At 45.1% G+C, this 22670-nt stretch overlaps 5 protein-coding genes across 5 annotated transcripts; 2 read left to right on the top strand and 3 right to left on the bottom strand.

Moving 5' to 3' along the window:
* Positions 1-90: 90 nt before the first annotated feature.
* Positions 91-1962, bottom strand: easM (Cytochrome P450 monooxygenase easM; the record flags this gene model as incomplete). Its single annotated transcript, XM_037319128.1, has 6 exons — positions 91-512; positions 571-1161; positions 1218-1286; positions 1345-1444; positions 1563-1682; positions 1732-1962. 6 exons carry the CDS (start codon positions 1960-1962, stop codon positions 91-93), a joined length of 1533 nt encoding a protein of 510 aa, XP_037183151.1.
* Positions 1963-3453: 1491 nt separating this feature from the next.
* Positions 3454-4508, bottom strand: CGCA056_v003873 (3-beta-hydroxycholanate 3-dehydrogenase (NAD(+)) 2; the record flags this gene model as incomplete). Its single annotated transcript, XM_037319129.1, has 3 exons — positions 3454-3747; positions 3804-4387; positions 4454-4508. 3 exons carry the CDS (start codon positions 4506-4508, stop codon positions 3454-3456), a joined length of 933 nt encoding a protein of 310 aa, XP_037183543.1.
* Positions 4509-8421: 3913 nt separating this feature from the next.
* Positions 8422-9896, bottom strand: cpaO-1 (Beta-cyclopiazonate dehydrogenase; the record flags this gene model as incomplete). Its single annotated transcript, XM_037319130.1, has 2 exons — positions 8422-9654; positions 9708-9896. 2 exons carry the CDS (start codon positions 9894-9896, stop codon positions 8422-8424), a joined length of 1422 nt encoding a protein of 473 aa, XP_037183542.1.
* A 1481-nt stretch (positions 9897-11377) lies between these two features.
* CGCA056_v003875 (uncharacterized protein) lies at positions 11378-13115 on the top strand (the record flags this gene model as incomplete). Its single annotated transcript, XM_037319131.1, has 7 exons — positions 11378-11548; positions 11617-11851; positions 11918-12070; positions 12131-12248; positions 12302-12397; positions 12465-12880; positions 12937-13115. 7 exons carry the CDS (start codon positions 11378-11380, stop codon positions 13113-13115), a joined length of 1368 nt encoding a protein of 455 aa, XP_037183541.1.
* A 2417-nt stretch (positions 13116-15532) lies between these two features.
* Positions 15533-16297, top strand: CGCA056_v003876 (uncharacterized protein; the record flags this gene model as incomplete). The annotated part of the gene is made up of 2 exons (XM_037319132.1): positions 15533-15738; positions 15790-16297. The coding sequence occupies 2 exons, from the start codon at positions 15533-15535 to the stop codon at positions 16295-16297; spliced, it is 714 nt and encodes a 237-aa protein (XP_037183540.1).
* Between the last annotated feature and the right edge of the window lie 6373 nt (positions 16298-22670).

Genomic DNA, 22670 nt, shown 5'->3' on the forward strand with positions numbered 1-22670 from the left:
TGTCTGCAAATGAATGCCCTTGGTCAAACAGCATCTGTCCTGTGTTGAACTTTTCTTTTGTCTACCTGTTCTGTTCTATATCACGTCCCTTCATAGCTGAATCTCAGGTTCCCTCTTCTTACAGCCCACAACAGTCTTGACGTCCGGCACGAATCTGCTCTTGAACATGCTGCCCGGCAGTTTCTCCCCAATGATCTTCCAGTCGTAGTTCATGATCAGATGAACCATCACAATCTTCATTTCATTGCTCGCAAAGAACCTGCCCGGGCACGCATGCATGCCATGCCCGAACGCAAGCCACTCGGGACTTGTCGAGACGAACTGCCACCTGTTCTCCTGTCCGGGCTGCTCGCGCATCCGGAGGAATCTGTGCCCGTCGAACTGGTCGGCGTCGGGCCCCCAGATGGCTGGGTCGCGGTTCTGCCACATTGAGATGCTGACGTGGACGCCTTTGGGGAGGTGCGTGCCGTCGGAGAGGGTTACTGGGGCCTCTACCTTCCGGTTAAACATGTCTGTCGCGCGCCCCATGATGTCAGCAACAGATCAGAATCAGAGTGTGAGGTGCCTTACGAGGTCCGAGAACATGTAGCCGCGCCGTCTCCTTCAAGCAGCTGTCCATTAACTTCAGCTTGTACAAGCTATTCTTGCTCCACCCGTTTTCCTCTCCAAATACCCTCACAATCTCCTCTCTCAGTTGCTCAAAGTACTCCGGGTTCGCGAGCAAATCATACATCAGCGCAGTCAAGATAGATGACGTCGTGTGGATCGCTGCAAAAGTCAGAAACAGCTGTCCGGCAACGACGTCGAATTCCCGCCCGCGCCGGACCTCCTCAATCCACGACAGCGAGTCCTTCGACTTCTCGTCGGCGTCTTTTCGGGTCTGGCTGCGTGCTGCCGCGAGCTCGGGCTCCATCAGTTCCTTGGCTAACGCGATTTGGGACCGGAGGAGGTTGAGCGAGGGGAGAAAGCGGTGGACGAGCGGGCGCAGAAGGACAGGCCACGGGCGGAGATCGCGGCCGGCGGAGAGGATCAGGGAGGCGAAGGAGATGGAGAGGGCTGCCCATTGCTTTGAGCGGGCGAGGCGGTCGCCGAGGAGGATTTTGGCGGAGAGGCGGGAGGAGAGCTGCAAGGCCACCGGGAAGAATTTTACTTCTTGCCATTCTGGGGAGGTTATCAGTTTGAGATGGAGATTCTGAGATGGAACTGGAGTGGGCAACCTTTGGACGACGGGAGTTGCTCGTTGAGGATGAAGTTCGTTTCTTCGCAGAGACGTTCGGTTATGTGCACTGGCGGGTGGTGTTAGCCCAATACTCGAGGCAGAGTAAGAGGGTGAGGATTTAATACGGAGTTCCTGGTTAAGATTCCGGCGAATGGCTTCTTGGATTATTTCGTCTTTTAGACCCTCTTGAAGGACGTTCAGACCGGGGTAGCGAGTGAGCCAGTGCTTCAAAGTCGGTCAGCGTCTTTCGAAGAGCCGCAGAGTGTTGATGGAATTGGGCAAGAGAACAACGAAGAGAAGCAGAAAGAAATCGTTGATGTTAATACAGATTTGGGACACCTACTCTTTCGATGAAGCCAGTGAAGGTGAATCGCTTGTCGTTCCTGATCTCCTCAGACATCCGCGGGTGCAACATGACCAAGGGGCCGAAAGGAGAGAGGACCTGAAATGGTTTGCCATTTGTCTACTATTGATCAGAAATGTTTCTTCATTGAGTGCCAAATATGTCCCACCTGCTCGAAGCCATCTCTTAGTAGTTCGAGAGCATCCGAGTTCCATCGCAGCCGAGCTTTCTGATAAGACCAGTCGCCGCTTTCTTGGCCGATGAGCTTGAATCCGCGATACGACCTATCTTCCCTCCAATACCAGCCAAGAACACCAACACATATTGCTAAAAATGCAACAGTAGGCAGTAATCCCGGATTGTATCCCGCCAATCGGGTGACCAAGTCCACGGTGAGCATGCTGATTGATTTGCTACCAACCCAGAGAAGTGCTCGGGCTGCAGTTCGAGGGTGTTGCAATTGAGTTTCCGAGACCGAGAACAGCAACGAAATTGCCCTCCGAAAGTAAACTGAGCAATCGAGTCCTCGGGACTATCGGTAGTCGTCAAAAGGTGGCAAACCATCCCACTACCAGTGCGGGGGAACAGCCGTCGCCTTATACTACTACGGACGGTTCTGAATCCGGACGATTCCGTGGAACCATTCAGAGTTTAGACGTTGGAAAGCCCATGGAAAGTATCGTGGTCGCTGTGGATGCGACCTTAGTCATTTCGGTGGTCGGCGGCCTTGACGCCGCCGTGGCCGTGGCCGTGGCCGTGGCCGTTGGAGATACCCGTCGGTCTCGTCTGTGCTGATACAACTCCCGAAAGTTTATTTTTGACTACTCGTGCGATCGGATGAGGAGGCCCGGAGGGATACACTCGCTAATCTTGGCCCTGGTTGTAGATCTACTCTATTTTAGGAAATGCTGCGAGTTGTTTCTGTGTTCCCTATTCCCTGTTATCTACTACAGCAATGGTGCTACAAGTTGTCTGACACCTTTGAGGGACTACTCGTTGCGAAGTCTACCAAGCTCTACTCACAGTAATTTTGTTCATCCTGTATTGTTTCCAAAGTTCAGCTCATTCTTGAATCTGATGGATACCCATCCAGGCATGTCATATCTGCAGCAGCTCGGAAGATTTCTAGATTCAGAAGTCCCGAGGGTGTCATTGGAGAGTTGTCAACGTTGCTTTCGCAATGCCGAGAACAAGGATAATAGCCCACACCGCTTGGGTTGCATGCCGACAATATAGACCACGATTCATCTCGAGTCAAAGCACACCGCTACTTGAAAGTAAAGGCATCTTCCCTGCACAGACATGTCATGGGAACAACTCGCACATATAAAAAGACCGAAAACTCCAACGCCGTCTCGGTTGACCGGCCGCGGCCCTTAAACCCGACTGCGGCAAAAGAGAGTTGTCTATCTCACATGCGTGTAATCAATGCGTAATCTCCATAAGCATCTTACCATTATGTTCGATTCGAATGACTGTGGAACAAGGCAAAAGCAAAGTCTTGAGAGGGACGAGACTCGAACTCGCGCGGGTTGCCCCACCAGGAAACAGATGTTAAGCTGACCTTAACCTGGCGCCATAACCAACTCGGCCACCCTCCCAGATGCGATCTTCGGAAACCCTTGGATCGCTGGTGGATGCTGGAATGGTTGCGGAAAGAATTTCATATCCCCACGATAGTCAAGACGATGTGGAGTTGTGGAAAGCGAGGCAAATTTGCATCGTTGGATTGGAGTCTAGTGCGGTGGAGCCGGGGGCTTTCAAGCTTCTCGAGGATGGCGTCGAATCCGCAACGTTGGCCATGAGGTTTCTGTTGATCCCCAAGTTTGGTGCTCTGAGCAAAGCCTACGACGGCCAGACAAAGTATGTGATATCGGGAGTTGACAAGCAATTAGCCGCGCATCCCATGTTCCTTGAGGTTCTTCACCATTTTCTCTTCCTCCTCCACCAGATGATGGTCCTCACCAGCCCCACAAGACGGGTAGAGCAAATGCATTGGCACCTCTCGTACTCCCAATGACGATTCCTTCTTGTTTCCCAGCATCATAGCCTCGATGATGTTGCCATCACCGAACTCTGGCTCCGTGAGCACACGCATCATGACACCCGCAAGTTGCTGTGGCGTCATGGTAAGATCATCAGGACGGATCCGGTCGCGACAGTACTCGGGCTGGAAGATCTCGGTCTGGCAAAAAGTCAGTGTACAGCCAAAATTTTAAGCTGAGGCAAGAAAGAACGTACGTAGGTCGCTCCGGGACAGACGGCCGCGACTCTGATTCCGACTTCCTTGTGGAGCCGGCCAAGACTCTTCACCATGCTGATGGAAGCGGCTTTACTGGCGAAGTACATTGGTGTGTGAACCGAGTGGACATATGCGCCCAGACTAGCCACCCAGATAAGGTTGCCTTGAATGTTGCGGTTCTGGAGCCAGTAGTCGATGGCGATCTGGGCCAAGCGGACCGGCGCGATGGCATTGACGCTGAAAGTCTTGTACTGGCCGATCTTGGCATTGGCGTCGTCTCCCGCTAAAGGAGAGACGCCGGGGAGGGTCCAGAAGGAGCTTGAAGGCGGCTCATAAAGCCCTGCTCCATTGCATACGATGTCGATCTGAGGAAATGTCTTAAGTGCTGTCTCCCACAAGGAGTTGATCTGACTCCAGTCGACGAGGTCCGTCTCGTGAAAGATGGCGTAGGCGCCGTTGGAGCTGACACTTTCCTTGGTGTACTTCTGCACCGTGGCTTCGGCATTGGGTGTGAGCTTGAGATCTGCGAGGATCACCGAGCAGCCGGCTTCCAGCAGCATCTGCGCGAAGACATGGTTGATGCCTAGCCCGGAACGACGCAGAGTTAGAATCTTTTCGGGGTGTCTCATTTTTTAAGATGTCTACGTACCTGAGCCTCCGCCAGTAACAATGGCGAATTTGCCCTTGACATCGTATGTAGACATGACCGGTGAAGTGATTTGAAAGGAAAAGAAGTCTCTGAAGGCTAGTGAATTGGGACAAAAGTCAAGTGCGGTGAGGAGGGGGCAAGATGTGCGACCTTTCTGACCACTATGGGCAACAGTTTATCTCGCACATTTATACAGAGGAGACGGCTGCTTTCTTGTCACCTGTCAACGAAGCGATCGCCTTTCATTTCACTGCCCTGCTCCAACGTGCAGCGGAGGCGGACCCTTAAGCCGAGTGACATCCGGGGTCCTTGTTGCAAACACCCTCAGACCCCCACAAAAGATCTTCTGCTCATGTTGGTGCCGGGGTTGGTCACATCTATGCATGGGCAATTGGCATGCAACGCATTTTTGTCGAGCACAGTTGATAAATAATTACGGGATGGAATTGTCTAGCCCCTGTTGATGTAATGAACATGAAGTCGTCCAACCGGACAAGTGCTGTTGGAGCATGAGAGCGGCGCACATCCCTCCTGCTGCGACCATGCTGCCCAAAAAGGCCTGAAATCCCTGGTTCAAAGTGAAGCGCCCCTGAGCAGCATTTCCCTTATGCGATATCCTTATCTGTTTGCCAAGAAGTGCCAACCACCTCTGCGGTATGGGTAGAACCCTCAGAAGCATCTCCTCTGCTCGTCTTCATGATTCGATGGGTGCTGTCGGTCTCCGTATCCGGTGGGCTCTCATGATCATCAGGGGTCCTGCCGTTGCTGAGACTTGGCCATCTCCCCGATCTAGCTCTCAGCACGTAGGACTCATCTCTGCTACTCTGATCCTTTGCAAGTCCCTTGAACAACTGTCGAAGCATGGGGAGGGAGCCAGCGATGACACCCATCCCACATTCTACAACGGTCCATAGGATAATGTTGCCAACATCATCTGTTTACGAGTAAGCGGGGACCATCCCACTACGATCTTTCTCAAACTTACGAAGAAGATCTGTGACATTGTTGTACGCGGACGAATAGGGCATGCGAATGATTGTTGCTGTTGAAGCACTGAGGCCGAGTCAGCTTTTCGTCAAAGAATGATCTTGAAGCGTGCCGATAACATACAGAATGCCCAGTCCGAGAATCATTGTTGTCAAGATCTTCAGCTTTCGGCGCATCTGGACATTCCAGAGCATGAAAACCGGAATGATCGCCACCGAAAAGTCATTGATGATGTTGATGACTGACACAACGTATGTGAGTGTGATGATGATAGTCTGCGGCAAGCATGTGCCAAGAGTAGGATTCCAAGAGGCTGCAATGGGTCTGCACCTGACAAGGACGGCAAGAATGGCGATGAAGGTCGAAATGGCAGACATGGCGATGAGTCCGTATAAAATGTAAACGAAGCGACGTTGGGTGGCGATGCGGATGAGGGTGACGCAAATGCTAGTTTTGATGAGAAGCGAGCCGCTGACGTAGAAAATCTGCCACAGAACAATTGACTTCATCTAATTAGCCTTTGACAACACGCGGGGATTGGAAGCTCTCTACTCACCTTGGCCCCTTCAATCATAATGGCAGTGTTCAGCTTCGAGTCCGGTGAGCCTATCCCAGTGAAGCTACCGTACATGACAACGGCATTATGAACCGTGTTGAGAGCCTGAACAATAAGCTTCAACGCGTCAGGGAAAAATTAAAAACGTGATAACTTACCACACCCGCGCACATGATGTAGTCTTCCGTGCCAAATGTTGAAAGTTTCAGTCGAAGCCAGACTCTCAAGCCAACAACCAGGAGACAAACGACCGTGAAAAGAATAGTTACACCTAGAATCCTGGCCGCAAGGCCCTCGGGCTCTACGGCATGCCAGTTCTCAACGCTGGCCATTGCGTGGGAGTGTAAAGAATCTGACAGACCAGCTGGACGAGCGGATGAACGACAAAGAGGCCGGCCTTGGGCCAGAATCGGAGGACTGGAACATCCAGTGATATTTAAACCCGGCCAATCCAGGATGCAGATTATGTTTGCTTGCCCTTGAGTGGACACGATGTCTGGCCAAGCCTCACCAGGCTGTTGGTCCGAGCAGGTTACCTGGGAGAAAGGCGGGTTGAAATCATGCGGAATCAGCGATTCCTGGTAGGGCGTCGAAGATGAGAAAGAAAACTGTAGGTGGGAAGATCGACACTACCAACACGATCAAGCAAAAACCTACGCAGTTTCCATTACCACACTTCCCGAGGCGTCGGGACATCTATGTACTGCTTACGCCGTGCATCTCCTTCAATATGCATCTGGGCTGCAATTGAACACACCATGCGGCGAATGCCCTACGATGGAACCAACGATCATAACCAAGCTCTTGGGACAGAAAATCTTTGGATCAACTTTATCCCAACCGTGATACTCATCAGACGCTGACAAGGTGCTTACTCTGGCTCTGGGTCCCGGTGAAAGTCCTTGTCTGACTTGAGACCTGCTCCATACTTCCTGTCTTCACACAGTGATCTTTTGAATGGCTGGCTAATCACAACTTGACCCGAGCACTGACTACCAGCCAAGCTCACTGAATGAAGATGCAAGCGTGCGTACCAGGCTGCAAGGGAGCAACGAGAGAACAACGCGTAAAAGAGCTGTTGGTTGGAAGTCTTACAAGGTTCATCTCGTACCTGACAAGCGAATTGTATCAAATTTCTGGGTCAATCTTACGAAGGCTGCATGGTTTTAATGGGGCTCTGAGGAGACACCAACCCGGATGATTCCCGGCAACTGTTGGACACCCCTTAGTTTTGAGGCTGGTACACAGAGCGATACGACACGATAATCCAACGGACCTCTCAACAAGTCAAACAAAGGCTCATGTAGAAAGGCGAAGAAGAGTTATAGTGGAACAGTAAGTCAAAGGTAGTAAGCTAGGAATAAGCATCGGACGTTGGTCGAACTCTCCACGGGCGATGGACTGAAGACGGTCGTCCGCTCGAGGTCAAAGTGGAGCTTCGCTTCCCCCAACCCTTGTATTAAGACGACTCGGAAACTGGTATCCCAGTCCCGCGGTCACTGTTGGTTCTTTCTCAGAATGGTACACCAACCAGCGTTCCTGCAGCAGGGTAGGTTCGGAGTCACAGCCTGTTTGGTCCATAAATGAGGGCCAAACCCCCGGAACATAGAAAATCATTGCCCTGCACATCAACATGCAAGCCACTGAGCACAACCACACTTCTTCATCAAACCAGGCTAATAACCGATAAGTTACACCTCGCTGTGACCGAGCGGTTCGCAGTTGCTTCCCCTCAGCGGAGAAAGGTGGCGCATACGCCAAAGTCAGCATCAAACGCGTGTCAGGCCGCCGATCGAGATCAACTTAATGTGATAAGTGAGCAATTCACGAATGCTGTGGTTTTGTTCTATATACATGGGTAGTTCAGGAAAGCGATTCGTAAAATGGTACGGTACAAAGACTTGGTCCGCGGTGCGCAACCAGCCAGGTCCAATTAACTGCCGAGGTAGTTTAGAAAAGACGAACCGAAAGGAACTGTAAAACATCGACGTCCTCGAGGATTGTGCTTGCTCTATCAACTGAATGTTCTGTTTCCTGGAAAGAGTGTTTGTCAGCAGGATAGCAGAATCTCGGAATCTTTGGTAGTCAGGTAGCTTAGTGTGCCTCCCTGCGGTCCATTCAAGACAAGGTATTTAATACGAAATATGAACATGTACCGTTCATTGAGAAAAATCAAGCAAAAGTATGGAGCACAAAGGAATACGTTTACGACGCGTTCCTAAAACATATAACATTGACGAGGTAGCTCACGGTCGCGATGCAGGGCTGCCGGCAATGGCTTAGTAGTGCCTGATAGTGGAAGGCCATCAATTACGAATTGGATGTAAATTTGAATATGTACGTGAAAATATTTGGATCAATTGTAATGTACTTGTCTTGACTTGGAACATGACACCATTCCACGTAAGCAGTCATGGATACGACTTTAGATGCTTGCGACCAAGCTGGGCAGCAGGACGTTGTTATACTCCCACACAACAGTCGAAAAGCCTGCGGAAAAGGCAGCTCCCGTGTACCAAGTAGAAAGGTGACCTTGTAGGGCGACTTGCTTCTGGATGAAGCCGGCACGAAGGTCATCGGCCGTTACGCGTGGGTGCATCTTGCCGTGGTTTGCGAATGCAGCGAAGCTGAGTGTGCCGTTCGACGCGGAAAGAGTGCCGGCCTCAATCATTGTGTCAATGGACTGGCCAATGAGTGTCTTCATACTCTCAGAGGTATCGCTCTCGGTGCCAACTGCCGTAAACTGGAAGAGGTTCTGGGTTCCGCCGAGATAGTCAATACGACCGACCTGAGAGGGAGTCGGAAAGATCGTGTTGTTGCTTGAGCCGGTATCAGGCAACCTGTTTGAGTAGGCCGTGCTGAGTTGTAGTGAGGGATGCTGAAGGATGCCTGCATAGACTGTGGCGAAGCCGAACTTGTCGAAGACCTCGGACTCAGTCTCATCGAGGTTGAAAGGTGCCATGCTCTCTGCTGTAGGCTCAAAGGCGACGAGAAGGCGTTTGGCTTCTATGCAAGTCGACTTGCCATCCGCTCCAGTAACCTCCAAGGACACACCGTCCTCAGTTCGACTTGATGAAGAGACCGTGCTTGAGTACAATACGTCGTCGCCCAAGAACTCTTCGACTGCCTCGTACAAATCGTATAAACGTCCTGAAGCTGGAACAGCGGCGGCACCGGTTCCCAGCAGAGCGCGAACCATAGGAATGCCAGACGCTTGCACAACAAACAAGGTGGGCACATCCATGGTGTTACCGATGCCCTGGGCAGTGGAGTCCCAGATCTGCGGAACGGCAGCCTCGAGGTTGTACTTCTCGACGAAGTCGACGAAAGGCATCAGCAAGTCCTCAGGAATAGCGTCTGGCTCAGGGAAGTTGTCGAAGCCGGGCAGAACCATGTCCTCATACTGAAGAATGACATCGAGATATCTCTGCAAGGCGGGATACATGTCGTCGGATGCAGGTGCAGCAAAGTCTGTCGGCTCGCCCGTCCTGAAGTCGACGTACTTGTAGTCGAGTGTCGTAAACTGCATCGACCCGCTTGTTGATACGTTCATGCGGTGAACGAAGTCGAAGGTGTCCTTGTACTCCATCCAAGCCTGAACTCCAACGTTGATCGACTTGTTTGAGACTGGGTCATAGTAAGGAGCTGTGTGACCGCCCTGTTTACAAATGTCAAAACGCGAATAGCAGCAGAAAGATCCGAGAAACTCACAAGCTGAGAGGCTTTCTCGACAACGACCACAGTCTGGTTATGATCGCGTAGCCACACCGCAGCATGAGCACCAGCTGCACCACCACCAACGACAACAACGTCTCGAGAGATGGTCTGGGTACTGCATGTTGGTGCACCAAGAGTTCCCTGAAGGAGGAGTGTGGCCACGAGGGTCAAGCCTGAACGCATCTTGTTGATATGCATGTCGACCAAGAAAAGCCACGCTCGTACTGCACGCTGCTGGATGTGCCTGTGACTGCTGCAGTGTGACTCTTTTGAGGACCACGGAGATTTTAAAGATCAAGCCGGCAGTCGACTTACACCACCAGTTCGCCTCTTTCCTTATCCCACACATGCCGGCAGCATGCCGACATGAACAATGGCGTGGAATTCATTTACCGCGGTACACTATTCCAAGCAGCAGCGAACACTTTTCGGTTCGGATCCCACGCCGGAGAGTCTTGGCCGCTGCTGTGCCTCTTGGAGTCTGCCCTTTGGGACCATCGCCGCTGCAGGCCGGAAATTGCGATTGAGGAACTGCACACATCACACGTTGGTGTCGGACGACGGTGACCAACAGGAAGAATCTCCAACGATCGAACCACCACTACAGTTGCACGCATGGTCGCATTCAATCGCATCCTTCTATGGGGCTGTGTTGGGATTGCATGCAGGGGTCAAGATGCCGCATTGGTCCACCTCCCCGGTGGCAACGCCTGTCTTCCGATCTCCGTGGTTCAGCCCGGGATATCCGGTAGCGGTTCCGGACCAAAAAGTCTCGCTCTTTAAGTTTTGAGCTGCGAAAACCGCCCTCAAAAGCCTGGGGTTCTCACCAGGAACATATTGCAAGAGGAATGACTGACCATTTGAAGGCTGCCACAGGCTAAGAAGACATCCGCAACATTCACGAGAAGTCGTCCCTAAAGCTTCCAGGTAAAGAGAAAGGTTCTAAATTGCTGTGGCAAACGGATTATTGCTCCTGACGCAAGCCATGTGCATGAAGGATTCGATGCTCTTGTTCACCGACGGTTACCACGTGGTAACCCTCCTTTTTCTTCTTCGCGCCAACCCCCTGTGGCGAAATCAGATCAATGAATCTGAACAGGCCAATCTGGGAAATATCCCCCGTCGAATCGCCTGAAATGAGGGACAAACACGTGTGGCGCCCAGGTATTTCCGCCCTTGCGGCTTGTCACTTACGTAGTCCTCACCTCCTACGAGAGACATCTTTCCATGCCATGGTCAAACTCATGATGTATCATGCAACCTGTGAGGGCAAGTCCGATACACATCTGCAGGTCGGTGGCGTTCTTCACTCACCACACTGCATACAGTGGAGCCCCTTTCCAGTTTCCAAATGAACACCTGTGATCCTGATTGGATCCTTCGGCAGGACAAGAGCTTGTTCTTCGCTCGACCCTGGTAAGTGGGTGGTGACCGAGACGGTTTCGAGTCCAAAAAGAACCAACTTCCGGATCAAGTCTCTTGGTTCTTCATCGGGATGGTCTTGCGATCAAAGAGTTGGCGTGTGCAAAGGGAGGAGAAAGTTGCCCTTGTCTTTTAAACTGTCAGAGACCCACTGTGAGCAGGATAATCATGGTTTTGGGACATGTCCATCGAAAGCATGGCCATCAATTTCATCTCTTCCCCTTCGCCGATCAACTGCTGCAATGGACGGCCAGTCCCTCGAGTACGCGGACGAGAGCAATGCGGCCAGAATCGTTGGCGTTGTCGGCGCATTTCACTTTCTAGCGTTCTCTTTCGTCTCTTTGCGTATCTACGCTCGAGTTGTCGTTCTCAGAGCGTTCGGTCTAGATGATGCTCTCATTGTCGTCGCTGCTGTATGCTCATCCTGGAAGATTTGCACAAGTACTTCTGAGACACGCTAGCTGACTAGTTTCGGACCAAGCTCCTAGCACTGACATCGTGGATTTGCCTCGTCCTCCAGATACCACACGGCCTCGGCCGTCATGCGGCAACGATAGCGATTGACGAACGAATAAAATTTGAGCAAATCACCTTCTGGAAGACAGTGATTTCGGATGGAGTGGCCATGGGATTGTTGAGAATTTCCATGGCATACACCTTGCTCCGACTAAAGAGAGACCTCAACTGGTACCGGTGGTCGTTGTACGCCGTGATGGGTATGTTGTCTAAGCCAACCTTGGCCGCTTGAAAGACAGCTGACAGACTTTTGATTCTTTTGACAGGCTTCGTTGTTGCGTATTCAATCCAAGCTATAGTCTGGCTATTTGTTTACTGCACCCCTTACTCTGGATGGTGGGAGTTCCAATGGATGAATCCGTTTGATCCAAGGTGCCACGACTTCAATGTCTTCCTCAACCTCACATACTGGAACATATGTAAGTTAAAATTCTTACACTAGCAGGGTATTGAACAGACCCTAACTTGCTTATTCTCAGCGTGCAATATCTTCACCGACGTCTGCTTGGGAGCTCTGCCCATTCCGATCATCTGGAGCCTGAAGATGAAACTTCGAGTCAGAATCTATGTGATAGCAATCCTCAACTTGGGATATTTGTAAGTGCCTTCATCACAAAATTCTGTCTGGGCTGACGTTCATCAATGAGAAGCGCTGTATTGATGGGAATCCTCAAAGCCGTGTTTATGCTTACAACCGGCGGCGCCCCTGATGCTATTTTTGACTATTGGGTTCATTTTTGGCAAAAGTAGGTCGCCGAGCAATGAAATATCGAGTCTAAAGTTCTCTGCGGCTAACGCGAAGTACCTGCGCAGTCTCCAGCTCAACATCGGTATCATAGCAGCATGTGCATCCTTCCTCAAGCCCCTCGTCGGTCGCTACTTGAAGATCAACAGCTCTGCTGGCTACTATCCCAGCTACGAGAGATATAATCACAGCGGCCGAACACCACTTGACGCCGGCACGGGTGGGAGTAAAGCCCAAGTCCATAGCAAAAGGCGAACTATGATTCACGAAGGAAACCTGCAGGACGGATACGAGCTGCAAAAGAGGGATGCAATGCATATCAGAGAGCAACAGATGTCGCCGACCACAACTGAGATCCATGCAGGGCGCTCTGTGAGGAACTTAAGGGATACAATGGGCTCTGTTTATCCCTCAGGCGCAGCCTCAGATACAAACAGTGAAGAGTTGATTTTGCAGAAGACGGAGCCGGCGCAGGGAATTGTCTGTACGAGGAACTTTACTGTACATTACAGCAACAAATGACATCGTTATTGATGTCAGCTGCAATTGAGTCGAATATTTTGAATAGCTGGAACAGCAATGTCTGGGTCAAGCCGGATGGAATGGCTCACCAGTGGCCGAACATTGATGAAGATCAGTCTGGTCTTGCTGGCAAAACTGCCGAAGACTCGGAGAAGAACGCATTAGGCAGCCGAAATCTAGCAACGAGTACCAGATAATGGCTTTTACAATGTTTCCATTTCTAACATCTCTTGTTCCTTGGTTGATGAAGAGGCGTCTCCGAGGAACATGGAATGGTGGGAGGTCAGTACCCGGACGCATAGCTCCGCAAAATCTTGGACAAGCCAGGGGCGGGGACCGGAATCAGGGGTTATTCTCGCGGCAATATTAATTGATTCCTGCCATTGCCCCCAAAAAAAAGTAAGATCAAACAGTCTATTCCAGATGCGTACTTGAAGAAAACTGTGCATGGAATCATGACCCCGTTTGTCAAAGAAACATGTGTTGCCGCCCCCACCACCACACATCATGAACTAGGGAGCCCCTGAGACGCTTGCATGAATGCCGCGTGCCTGACTGGAACCAACCAACTTAACCACCCCGAGAAACGATTGATTAGTGGATTATCGGTGATCAAGATGATTATGAATTGGCCCAGGATGATGATTATCTACTCTATTGGGGCACCTTCAAATTCGGGGTATCGCGATAGGCCGGGGGGAGTATGCCCTCAAGGGCTGCCTTGATCTGCAGCGCAAGGGTCCGTGAATGCCATCTATGCTGCTGGGTGTATCCGCCCATGACCCAGTAGTTTTCCATGTTCAGATGGCGCTTCCACATCCCACGGATCTCGCCCTCCTCATCAAGGTTCCAGGTAGCATCGAGACGGGCCGCGATGTTCTCTGGGCCGAGAACGTTCTTATCTCCGTTGACCTTACCATCCGTGTTTCCACCGCCAAGGACCTCGGCAGCGGTCTTCCGGGCGTCCTTGTCGGCAAAGCCGGTGCACCACAGAATGGCATCCGCGTCAACGATGCTGCCGTCCGAGAAGCGGAGACCCGTCTCGGTGTACGCCACCGGCTCGACTTCCGCTTTGAGGGCGGCCTTCCCCTCAGCAATCAGGCTTGTAGCACCGACACCGGCGCCAACATGAAGCTGTCGTCGTCCTCGGTGGAGTATGCTAACATTTTATGGCACAAGATGCGAACAATTGTTGAATACAGAGGGTATGCCATGCACCCGCAACACATATTGATATTAACAGTGTCCCGTAACTCGCCGTTTTGGGCAGAAGAATTTCCAAATCGAGCTCGCGGGTGCCGAGACGCTTCAACCGTAGATAGTTCTCTTGTAATAATTGGGCCAGTCTCATGTACCAGGAAATGATGCTTTCCTGCAGGTGTTTCTGCCCGTACTTGGTACTCGAGCACTTTTGCATCGTTGACAAGGCACAAATTACGTGGGCGAGCTTGTGGGTGATCTATGCGAGAGGAAAACTGTTATTCTCTCTCGAGGATCTTTCTTTCACTCAAGCTCTTGTGAACTCAGATGACATATCATGCTGTTGCGCGGGACAAGCGTGGTCGCCGTTGAATCTTTCGCTGATGACACAGAAGTAAATACCACTAGTCAGGCGTCGCAGATGAGGAAGCCTGAGTTTGGCTCAAAATCCGGTGCAGGCAAGTCTGTGTGTAGATCCTGGTCCTCCTGCCCGACCATCGTCTGAACTTTTACATTTTCAACCCACCGGCTAACTCCACACAGCTGTCTCACCCTTGCCCGGGGCTCTGCCTGTCCAATGACTCCTTACGCGTAGGATGTAGGTATATGACCGGTTGTCTTTTCGTCTGCGACAGTCCCTCCAATGCGGAGACAGAGCTTGCCGTTCATTCTATCAACTTTCAACTCTCGCCATGTCGTTGTCATCAGACGAGCTGGAAGCCCTTCTAGCCTCACCAGCGCTGGCACCGCCAGAAGGTGTTACGCCGAACTTCGACAACCCGCCCAACCAAAATGGCCTTGCCTGGGCTGTGACAACAGCATGTATGGTGATTGCCACACTGTGTCTATTTTTGCGCTGTTACGCACGTTTGTGGATCGAGAAGAAAGTCCGCATCGAAGAAGGTCTTACGCCCCTTCCAAGATTCAGCGCTGTGAAAGTCTGAGGTTTAGCTAATACGGTACAACGAGTCGTTTTGATGCTTCTGGCCTATGTGAGTATTACAAACAAGCTTTTGTCTAGCAGAACCTTTCGCTGGCGCTATGGATACGTCCGCTGACTGTCATATTTAACAGGGAGCGTATTGGGGCACCGCGTACGCCGCTTACGGCATGATTTGGACACCAGGCTATTATGTACACACATGGAATCTTCGGAATAAAGATCTCATTCAGCCTCTATATGTGAGTTGTCCGTGAGAGTTATTTGTATTGCGCCGCTGACCAGCGAAAGTTCATTCTTGTCTAAGGATGTTGTTACTCAGCCGTCCTGCCCCTGATCAAAACCGCTATCCTCCTCGACTGGTGCCGAATTTTCACCGCTGGCGACAAACGAAAAAGTGTGTTTTGGTGGTGTTGCATGGGCGTCGTTGGCTTCCAGTGTCTCTAGGGAATACTCTGCATCATTCTGCTGAATATGCAGTGCACCCCTCATAACGCAATCTGGGAATTCTACGTGCCTAGCAAGTGTTTTGCACTGCCAAAGGTAATGCTTACGTCGGCGAGCGTTCAAGTTGCCACGGACATTGTGATGGTCCTGCTACCACAACGGATCATTTGGGGGCTGGAAATGAATTTGCAAAGAAAGATTGGAATCTCGATCATCTTCGGAGTTGGCATCTTGTAAGAATCTCGATCCTGTTGTTGGATTAATCGCTAACATTGAATTGCCAGGGCATCGATCGCCGCTTGTTTCCATCTCGACCATACGATCGCGTTCGCTCAAGCAGCAGACACAATGTTCTTCATCGGCCCCTTGTTATTCTGGGCATGTGCCGAGATGACCTGCGGCTTCTTCATCCTCAGCGTTCCCTGTTTGCCAAAGATAATCAGAGAATCTGGCCTTCCCCGCAAGGTGAAGAGCGCGCTTGGTATCAGCGTTAAGACAACAAAGCCGTCGGACCAGAAGTCATCAGACTACGCAACTAGTTCCACACCGCAGCTATCAAAGTCTGGACTCCACGCAGACAGCTATTACAAGATGCGGGATGACGGGGTGTCTATGACAAATTTCGATAGATCAGAGTCGCAAGAGCAGCTCCATGGGGGTCCTTGTGGGCAGGATTCCACGCGAGATGGGAAGCTTGGTGTACAGGTCACCCGCACAACTCAAATCACGGTTACTTCGGGGTCAAGATCCGGCAGCGACACGGACGGAAACATGACCCCTTGGGCTAAATGAGGTGATCAGAGTGTTACCGGGATGTGGGATGTTCGGCCGACCAACTTCGGAAAGCCGGCCACACCCGAGCGGCCCGTATTTGTAGAGTTGACAGATCGGGAAAATTAACAAAAAAAAAAAAACCAAAGTGACTTGCAGGCAACTGCTTTGTCGCAGTGTCTGCTCTACGAGCTCTCCTACGCCAAGACGCTTCTGCCTACATACTATGCAGCATTGGGGTTACGATTGTACGCTAAAGAATATCCACTCACAGTGTCCATTTTGCTCCTTCAACATCTAGGCAAGACGCTTTCTCGCTTCAACATGTCTTTGAAGAACTCCTATACTGGTTTGATAGCAATTTCAAAGCTGGGAATAGGAATGATAGATAGAGGACATGGCTTGACAAGACATTCCGTGACTGAGAATAAGGACAAGAGTGGTTGAAAACGGTCGATTTTAGCAGTAGGATACACTGGAAGATTAAAGGAGACGTTTGTTTCTAATTATGAACGTTTTTGAAGTGTTGTAAATTAACTATAACGTGCGTATAGCATCTATATAAATAAAACAGCTTAATTCCTTCTAAATTAGTGTCTAATACGAAAGGTCTTTTAAGGAATAGCCCTTAACGCGCTAGAATATCGTTAGCTTAGATAAATAGGTTAGAAGTAAGTTATATTACACTTTCTTCTAAGCGTAAAGCTATTTTAGATATTTAAAAGTATTATAATTTACCTCTTTAGACTTAAAAAAGCCTAAAAACCTTAATTCTATATAACTAACGTTATGGAAAAAAAACATCTAAATATATATGTAAGATATTATAAATAGATATAAAAAAAAGTAATTAGTAAAAGAAACTAATAAAAGAAATAATTTTATAGTTTTATTATTAAATTACAAAAAGAGGTATTTTTATATGTATATTTTTTATTATAATTAAAATTATAAATATTAGAGTAGTAATTAATATTATTATTTTATTTAGTAGAAATAGAGGCTTTTTATTAGCTTAAATAAAAAAGCTGAGGTAGTTATGTTACGGTCAGTTATCCGACAGTAGGGTCTGCTAACAGAAGCTGGGGATTGACACGTTATAACAGTACACGGAGGTCGTGGTCTGGGTCGTAGGTTGTAGGCTGTAGTAGATCGGTCTTTAGAGGCTAAGGTGATCAGTTTTAGACTTAATTGTAAGGGGCTGGCCCCTAGGCTTGTTCAACGTAGAGGTGCCGTCGATTAACTATTCTAAGCTGAAGAAGGAAGAAGGGACTTTACAGGGATAGGCGCCTAGCGGCGGTGAAGCACACTAGGGCTAGGCGGTGTGCTACGGCAGAATAGTGGACCTGGCGGAGCTGGGTCTCAGTAGCTGCTCCGGCAAAGCTGGAGATCTCAGCTGGGCTCTAGCCTGTGACAATATATAGGCATTTATATAGTAATTATAATATTTTGATTTATTTTTAATTCTATTTTTAAAGCTAGTTATATTATTTAAATAACAAAGAAAACTAAAGCTAAATATATAGCTATAATAGCTAAAATAAGAGCTATTTTTATTAATACTAAATAGAAAGAGAGAGAAAAAAAAGAAGAGGATAGTAATAATATCCTTTTTATATTCTTTTTAAAGATTAAAAGCTTTAAGCTGAGGAGTAAGTTATTTTATCCTTTATCTTTAATATTTTAAAGTTTTTTCTTTATTATAAAGTTTTTATTTATTTTATTATTTTTATAGTTTAATTATTAACTTAAGTTACTTTATAGAGGTTAAAACTAACAAGCTTAATAAAAGTGAAATGTTTATAAAAAATAAAGAAACTAAAAAGAGGTATAATTTAAAATTTATAACTTCTATTTTTCTATTTATTTATAAGCTATATTAAAAATATAAGAAGAGTATATTTTACATTTAAATCTTTAGTTAAGTTATTATATTATTTACTAATTTTTAAATAAAGATAGAAACTTTAAAAACTTAAAGCTTAAAAGAAAAATAGCTATTATTATTGAGTAATATTATATATTTACTATATTTATATAGCGCTATTTTAAGTATACTACTTAGCATGTATATATTTAGTTGAAAATAAAAAAGTAAATATGTTTTTTATAAAAAGAACGAAATTATATATCTTTATATTAGTCTTTATTTCTAGATTAAAGCTTTAATTCTTAGAGAGTATATAAAAAGATTTTATTAATAATATACACTTTTATATAACTTTTTGCTTTACTAATTACTTATTAATTTACATATTATAAGGTTTTATTTATTAGAGAACTATATTTTATAAAGCTTTTAATGCTTATAATAAAGCTAGAATAAAAGCTAAAACTAAAATAGAAAGTGAGAGTAATAATAAAATAGCTATAAAAACTATAGCTTCTCTTTTAGTATTAGTTATTTTCTTATTAATTAAAGTTATTATAGAGAATATATTAATCGTTAGTGGTTTATATATTAGTCTATTTTCTAAGAATAAAAATAAAATATAGCTTTTATATTATTAAATAATTTATGAAATATAAATATTTTAAGCTTTTAAGAGGGCTATATACTTCTTAATTATTAAGCTATTTTGAATTAAAAATATTTACTTCATAAGCGTTATTTCTTATTTAACTTTTCTTTTTTTACTTTATTCTATTATTTATAATATATTTTAGAAGTTTAGAAATATTTTAAACTATTTAAAACTTTTATAAAAGAAGTTTTTATAAAACTATTAGCTAATATTTTATTAGTTAAAAAATAAACTATTTACAATAATTCTTTAGTATGTTTCTAGTAAAGTTATATATTTTAGATACCTATATGATAAAAATTGTAAGGGGCTGGCCCCTAGGCTTGTTCAACGTAGAGGTGCCGTCGATTGACTATTCTCAGCTGAAGAAGGAAGAAAGGACTTTACAAGAGTAGGCACCTAACAGCGGTGAAGCAGACCGGGTTAGGCGGTGTAACGCGGCAGAGTAGTGGGTCCAACGGAGCCGGATCTCGGTAATTGCTCCGGCAAAGCCGGAGATATCAATCCGGGCTCTAGCCCGTGACAAAAATAAATTACAATATTGTTTTTTTCTCTTATTATAAGTTATGTTATATACCAATTATTATAAGAAATCTTTTATATACTTTTTAACCTGAGTTTAAAGTTATAAAAAGTTATTTCACCGCTATAATCTCTTTTATAATATATTTTAAACTTGAAAGCTTTATCTCCATTATTCATATGGTTATCATATTTTAATATATAGCTTTCTATTGAATTAAACTTCTAAAAAGCAATATTATAAAACCTTAAGATAACCTTTATATCTCTTTATTATTAGTAAAAAATATATTATTCATAATTAATAATATTTAAACCACTCTACTTTCTCAGATACTAAAGCAAATTATAAAGTATTAAATATAATATGAAAATTAAATTATTTAATTTATAGCTTAATAATATTTTAGAGATAAATGTATTAGAAATTATGATAAGAAAATGTATATAAATATAATATCTAGCTATATTATAATTATAATATAGAGAATTAAGCTAATCTTTTCTTAATATAATAAGATTTATTATAAGCTTACTCTTTTATTAAATTTCTTAAATAAAATAACAGAAAGAGATATAATTAAAACTTTAAAATCTGTAAAATTAAACTTCTTTAGAACTTATTTAATATATTAATTAACGTGGTTCATCAGTCAGCAACAAATATCAGTCAGCGACAAACTTTTCCCCAAACGCGGTTTGCACCAAACCACTTAAAACTTTGACGCGTAATAACTCTGCAACCATCATGCCAATTTACACATAAGAAGACAAGATACTTCTAGCCATCGAGGCGATCCGATCAGCCTGCGTCGCCGGCCGAAAGCTAAGTGTGTTGCATGCTGCGAAGACTTATGGTGTCCCTGAAAGTTCCGTACGCTATAGAATGAACGATCGACCCTAACGCAAATGTGCCTAACCCTAACGATATAAACTCAATCTAATTAAAGAGAAAACACTTCTGTAATACGTTATTGAACAGGATTCCAGAGGATTTCCTTTACGCCTCGCTAGTGTGGAAGATATGGCTAATCTCCTGCTGCGAGCGCGTAATAGCGAGCCTGTTGGCAAGTGATAGGCCAGGCGGTTTGTGGACTTACAGCCTGCTCTGAAAACTAAGTTTAATCGTCCATACGATTATTAAAGGGCTCTTTAAGAAGATCCTGAGGTTATATTAAAGTGGTTTGCGCTATTATGCAATATGATGGCTAAGTATAGCATCTAAGAGGGGGACCTATATAATTTTGATGAAACTGGCTTTATGATGGGCATGATCACCACGTTAATAGTGGTAATATATGCTGATTGACGCAGCAAAGCAAAGTATGTGCAGCCTAGCAACTGTGAATAGGCTATAGTTATCAAATATATCAATTTGGGCGGGTGGTGCATCCCTCTGTTTGTGATCGTTAAGGGCGTATATCACCTTGCCAGTTGGACCATGGAATCAGGTTTTCTGGGCAACTAGGTGATCAAACCTACTGCTAATAGATAGATGGACAATGAGATAGGTCTTAACTGGATTAAACACTTCGATAAACACACTAAGAACTAAACGAAGGGCGTCTACTGGATGCTTATTATCAACAGCTATGAGAGCTATTTATCAGCTGAATTTAACGATTACTGCAAGCAGAACAATATTATAACCGTCAGTATGCCTGCATATTTATTGCATCTACTATAGCTATTAGATATTGCCCTTTATTCGCCTTTAAAACGCGCATATGGTGATGAAATCAACCTATTCATCAGAGCCTCTATAAATCATATCACTAAGTCTGAGTTCTTTGTTGCCTTCCACTAGGCCTATAATAAGGTTTTTAATAAGGAAAACATCAGGTCTGCTTTCTAAGGCGCTGGAATTTCACTATAGGACCCAGACCATATTATCAAAAAGCTTAATATATATTTACAGACGCCTACACCTCTTATAACTAACCCTTCAACACCACCACCTTAGCAGTTGCAAACGCCCTCTAACCCACAACAAACTATCTCACAGTCTAACTTTATCAAAAGTTATATCTCTGCTTATTAAGGAAGCTCACTAACACTAATTATTGCTGCAGTTAAGCAATTATCAAAGGGTGCGCAGGCAATAGCATACTTAATCACTATTTTGACTGATCAGCTTCATACCCTTAAGGATGCAAATATAGCACTTACTAAGCGCTGGAGGGCTAAAAGAACGCAGGTACAGCTTAGAGGGGCACTTAGTATAGAGGAATCTCAGGTTTTGCTTAAAGGGAAACAAAAAGGGAAACGTCCAGCACCTCAAGAGGATGAGGAGGGGGGTCCATCAAAGAGAGCCCAGCCAGCTCAGAGACGCTGTGGTATGTGTGGCGAGACTGGTCATAATATGAGAACCTGTTCTAAGGATGTGGAATTATCAAATGATTCGAGTAGTAATGAGGAATAGTTAATTGAATATGTTGTGGTTATGTAATAGTAGATATTATTATATGCATAAGAAAAAGTTCGTCGCTGACTGATGTTCGTTGCTGACTGATGAACCACGTTATATAAAAAGTAGAATTTTTATATTATCTAATTATAAATAATCTTAATTCTTAAATATTATTTAGCTAATCTTTAGTTTTTCAGTTTATATTCTTTTTTAATTCTTTCTATAATCGTTTCTATTTTCTTTACATAAATTTTATAATTTTAAATAAAGATGTTATTAATATAAAAAATAAAAAAGCCTTTTTATTATAAAACTAAAGAGATACAAATCTTTATTTATTGAAGATCAACGAAAGTAAAAGAGAGTATTTAAGAGCTTTTTATACTTAAATAGAGAAACATTATTAAAACTATATAAAATATATTAAAGTTTCATAACTTTTTATTTTTTTAAAGCTGTTTAATAAATAATAAGTGACTAAAAGGTTATTTAGCTTATCTATAATATCTAAGAATATATTAATAATATTAAATTAATAAACCTTAAGGTTAAATTATGCTATGAAACCTATTATAAATTTAAATATTTTTATAGTAAACATTATAGTATATATTTCTTTCAAGAGGTGTTGCTTTACAAGTTATTTTAGATACAGATTTAAGCTTTATAGTAGTTAAAATATCTATATTAATCTAGTTTATATATAAACACTTATTTAAGAGGTATTAATTTATGTTTTGTTTTTAATTTATTTATAATATTTTAAACTTTTGTTTTTTATGTTTATTAATTTCAATATTACATATTTTAATAAAATAAGAGTAAAATAGCTTAAATATATATTAAATATCTCTCTAAGTTTTAAATAGCTTAATAAGCTAATTAATATAGACCTTTCTATTTAGTATTATAAATATATGTTTTAGTTTTATTTAGT

The sequence above is a fragment of the Colletotrichum aenigma genome (assembly GCF_013390185.1).
Source record: "Colletotrichum aenigma strain Cg56 chromosome Unknown KSG_Cg56_contig02, whole genome shotgun sequence".
Taxonomy (NCBI): Eukaryota; Fungi; Ascomycota; class Sordariomycetes; order Glomerellales; family Glomerellaceae; genus Colletotrichum; species Colletotrichum aenigma.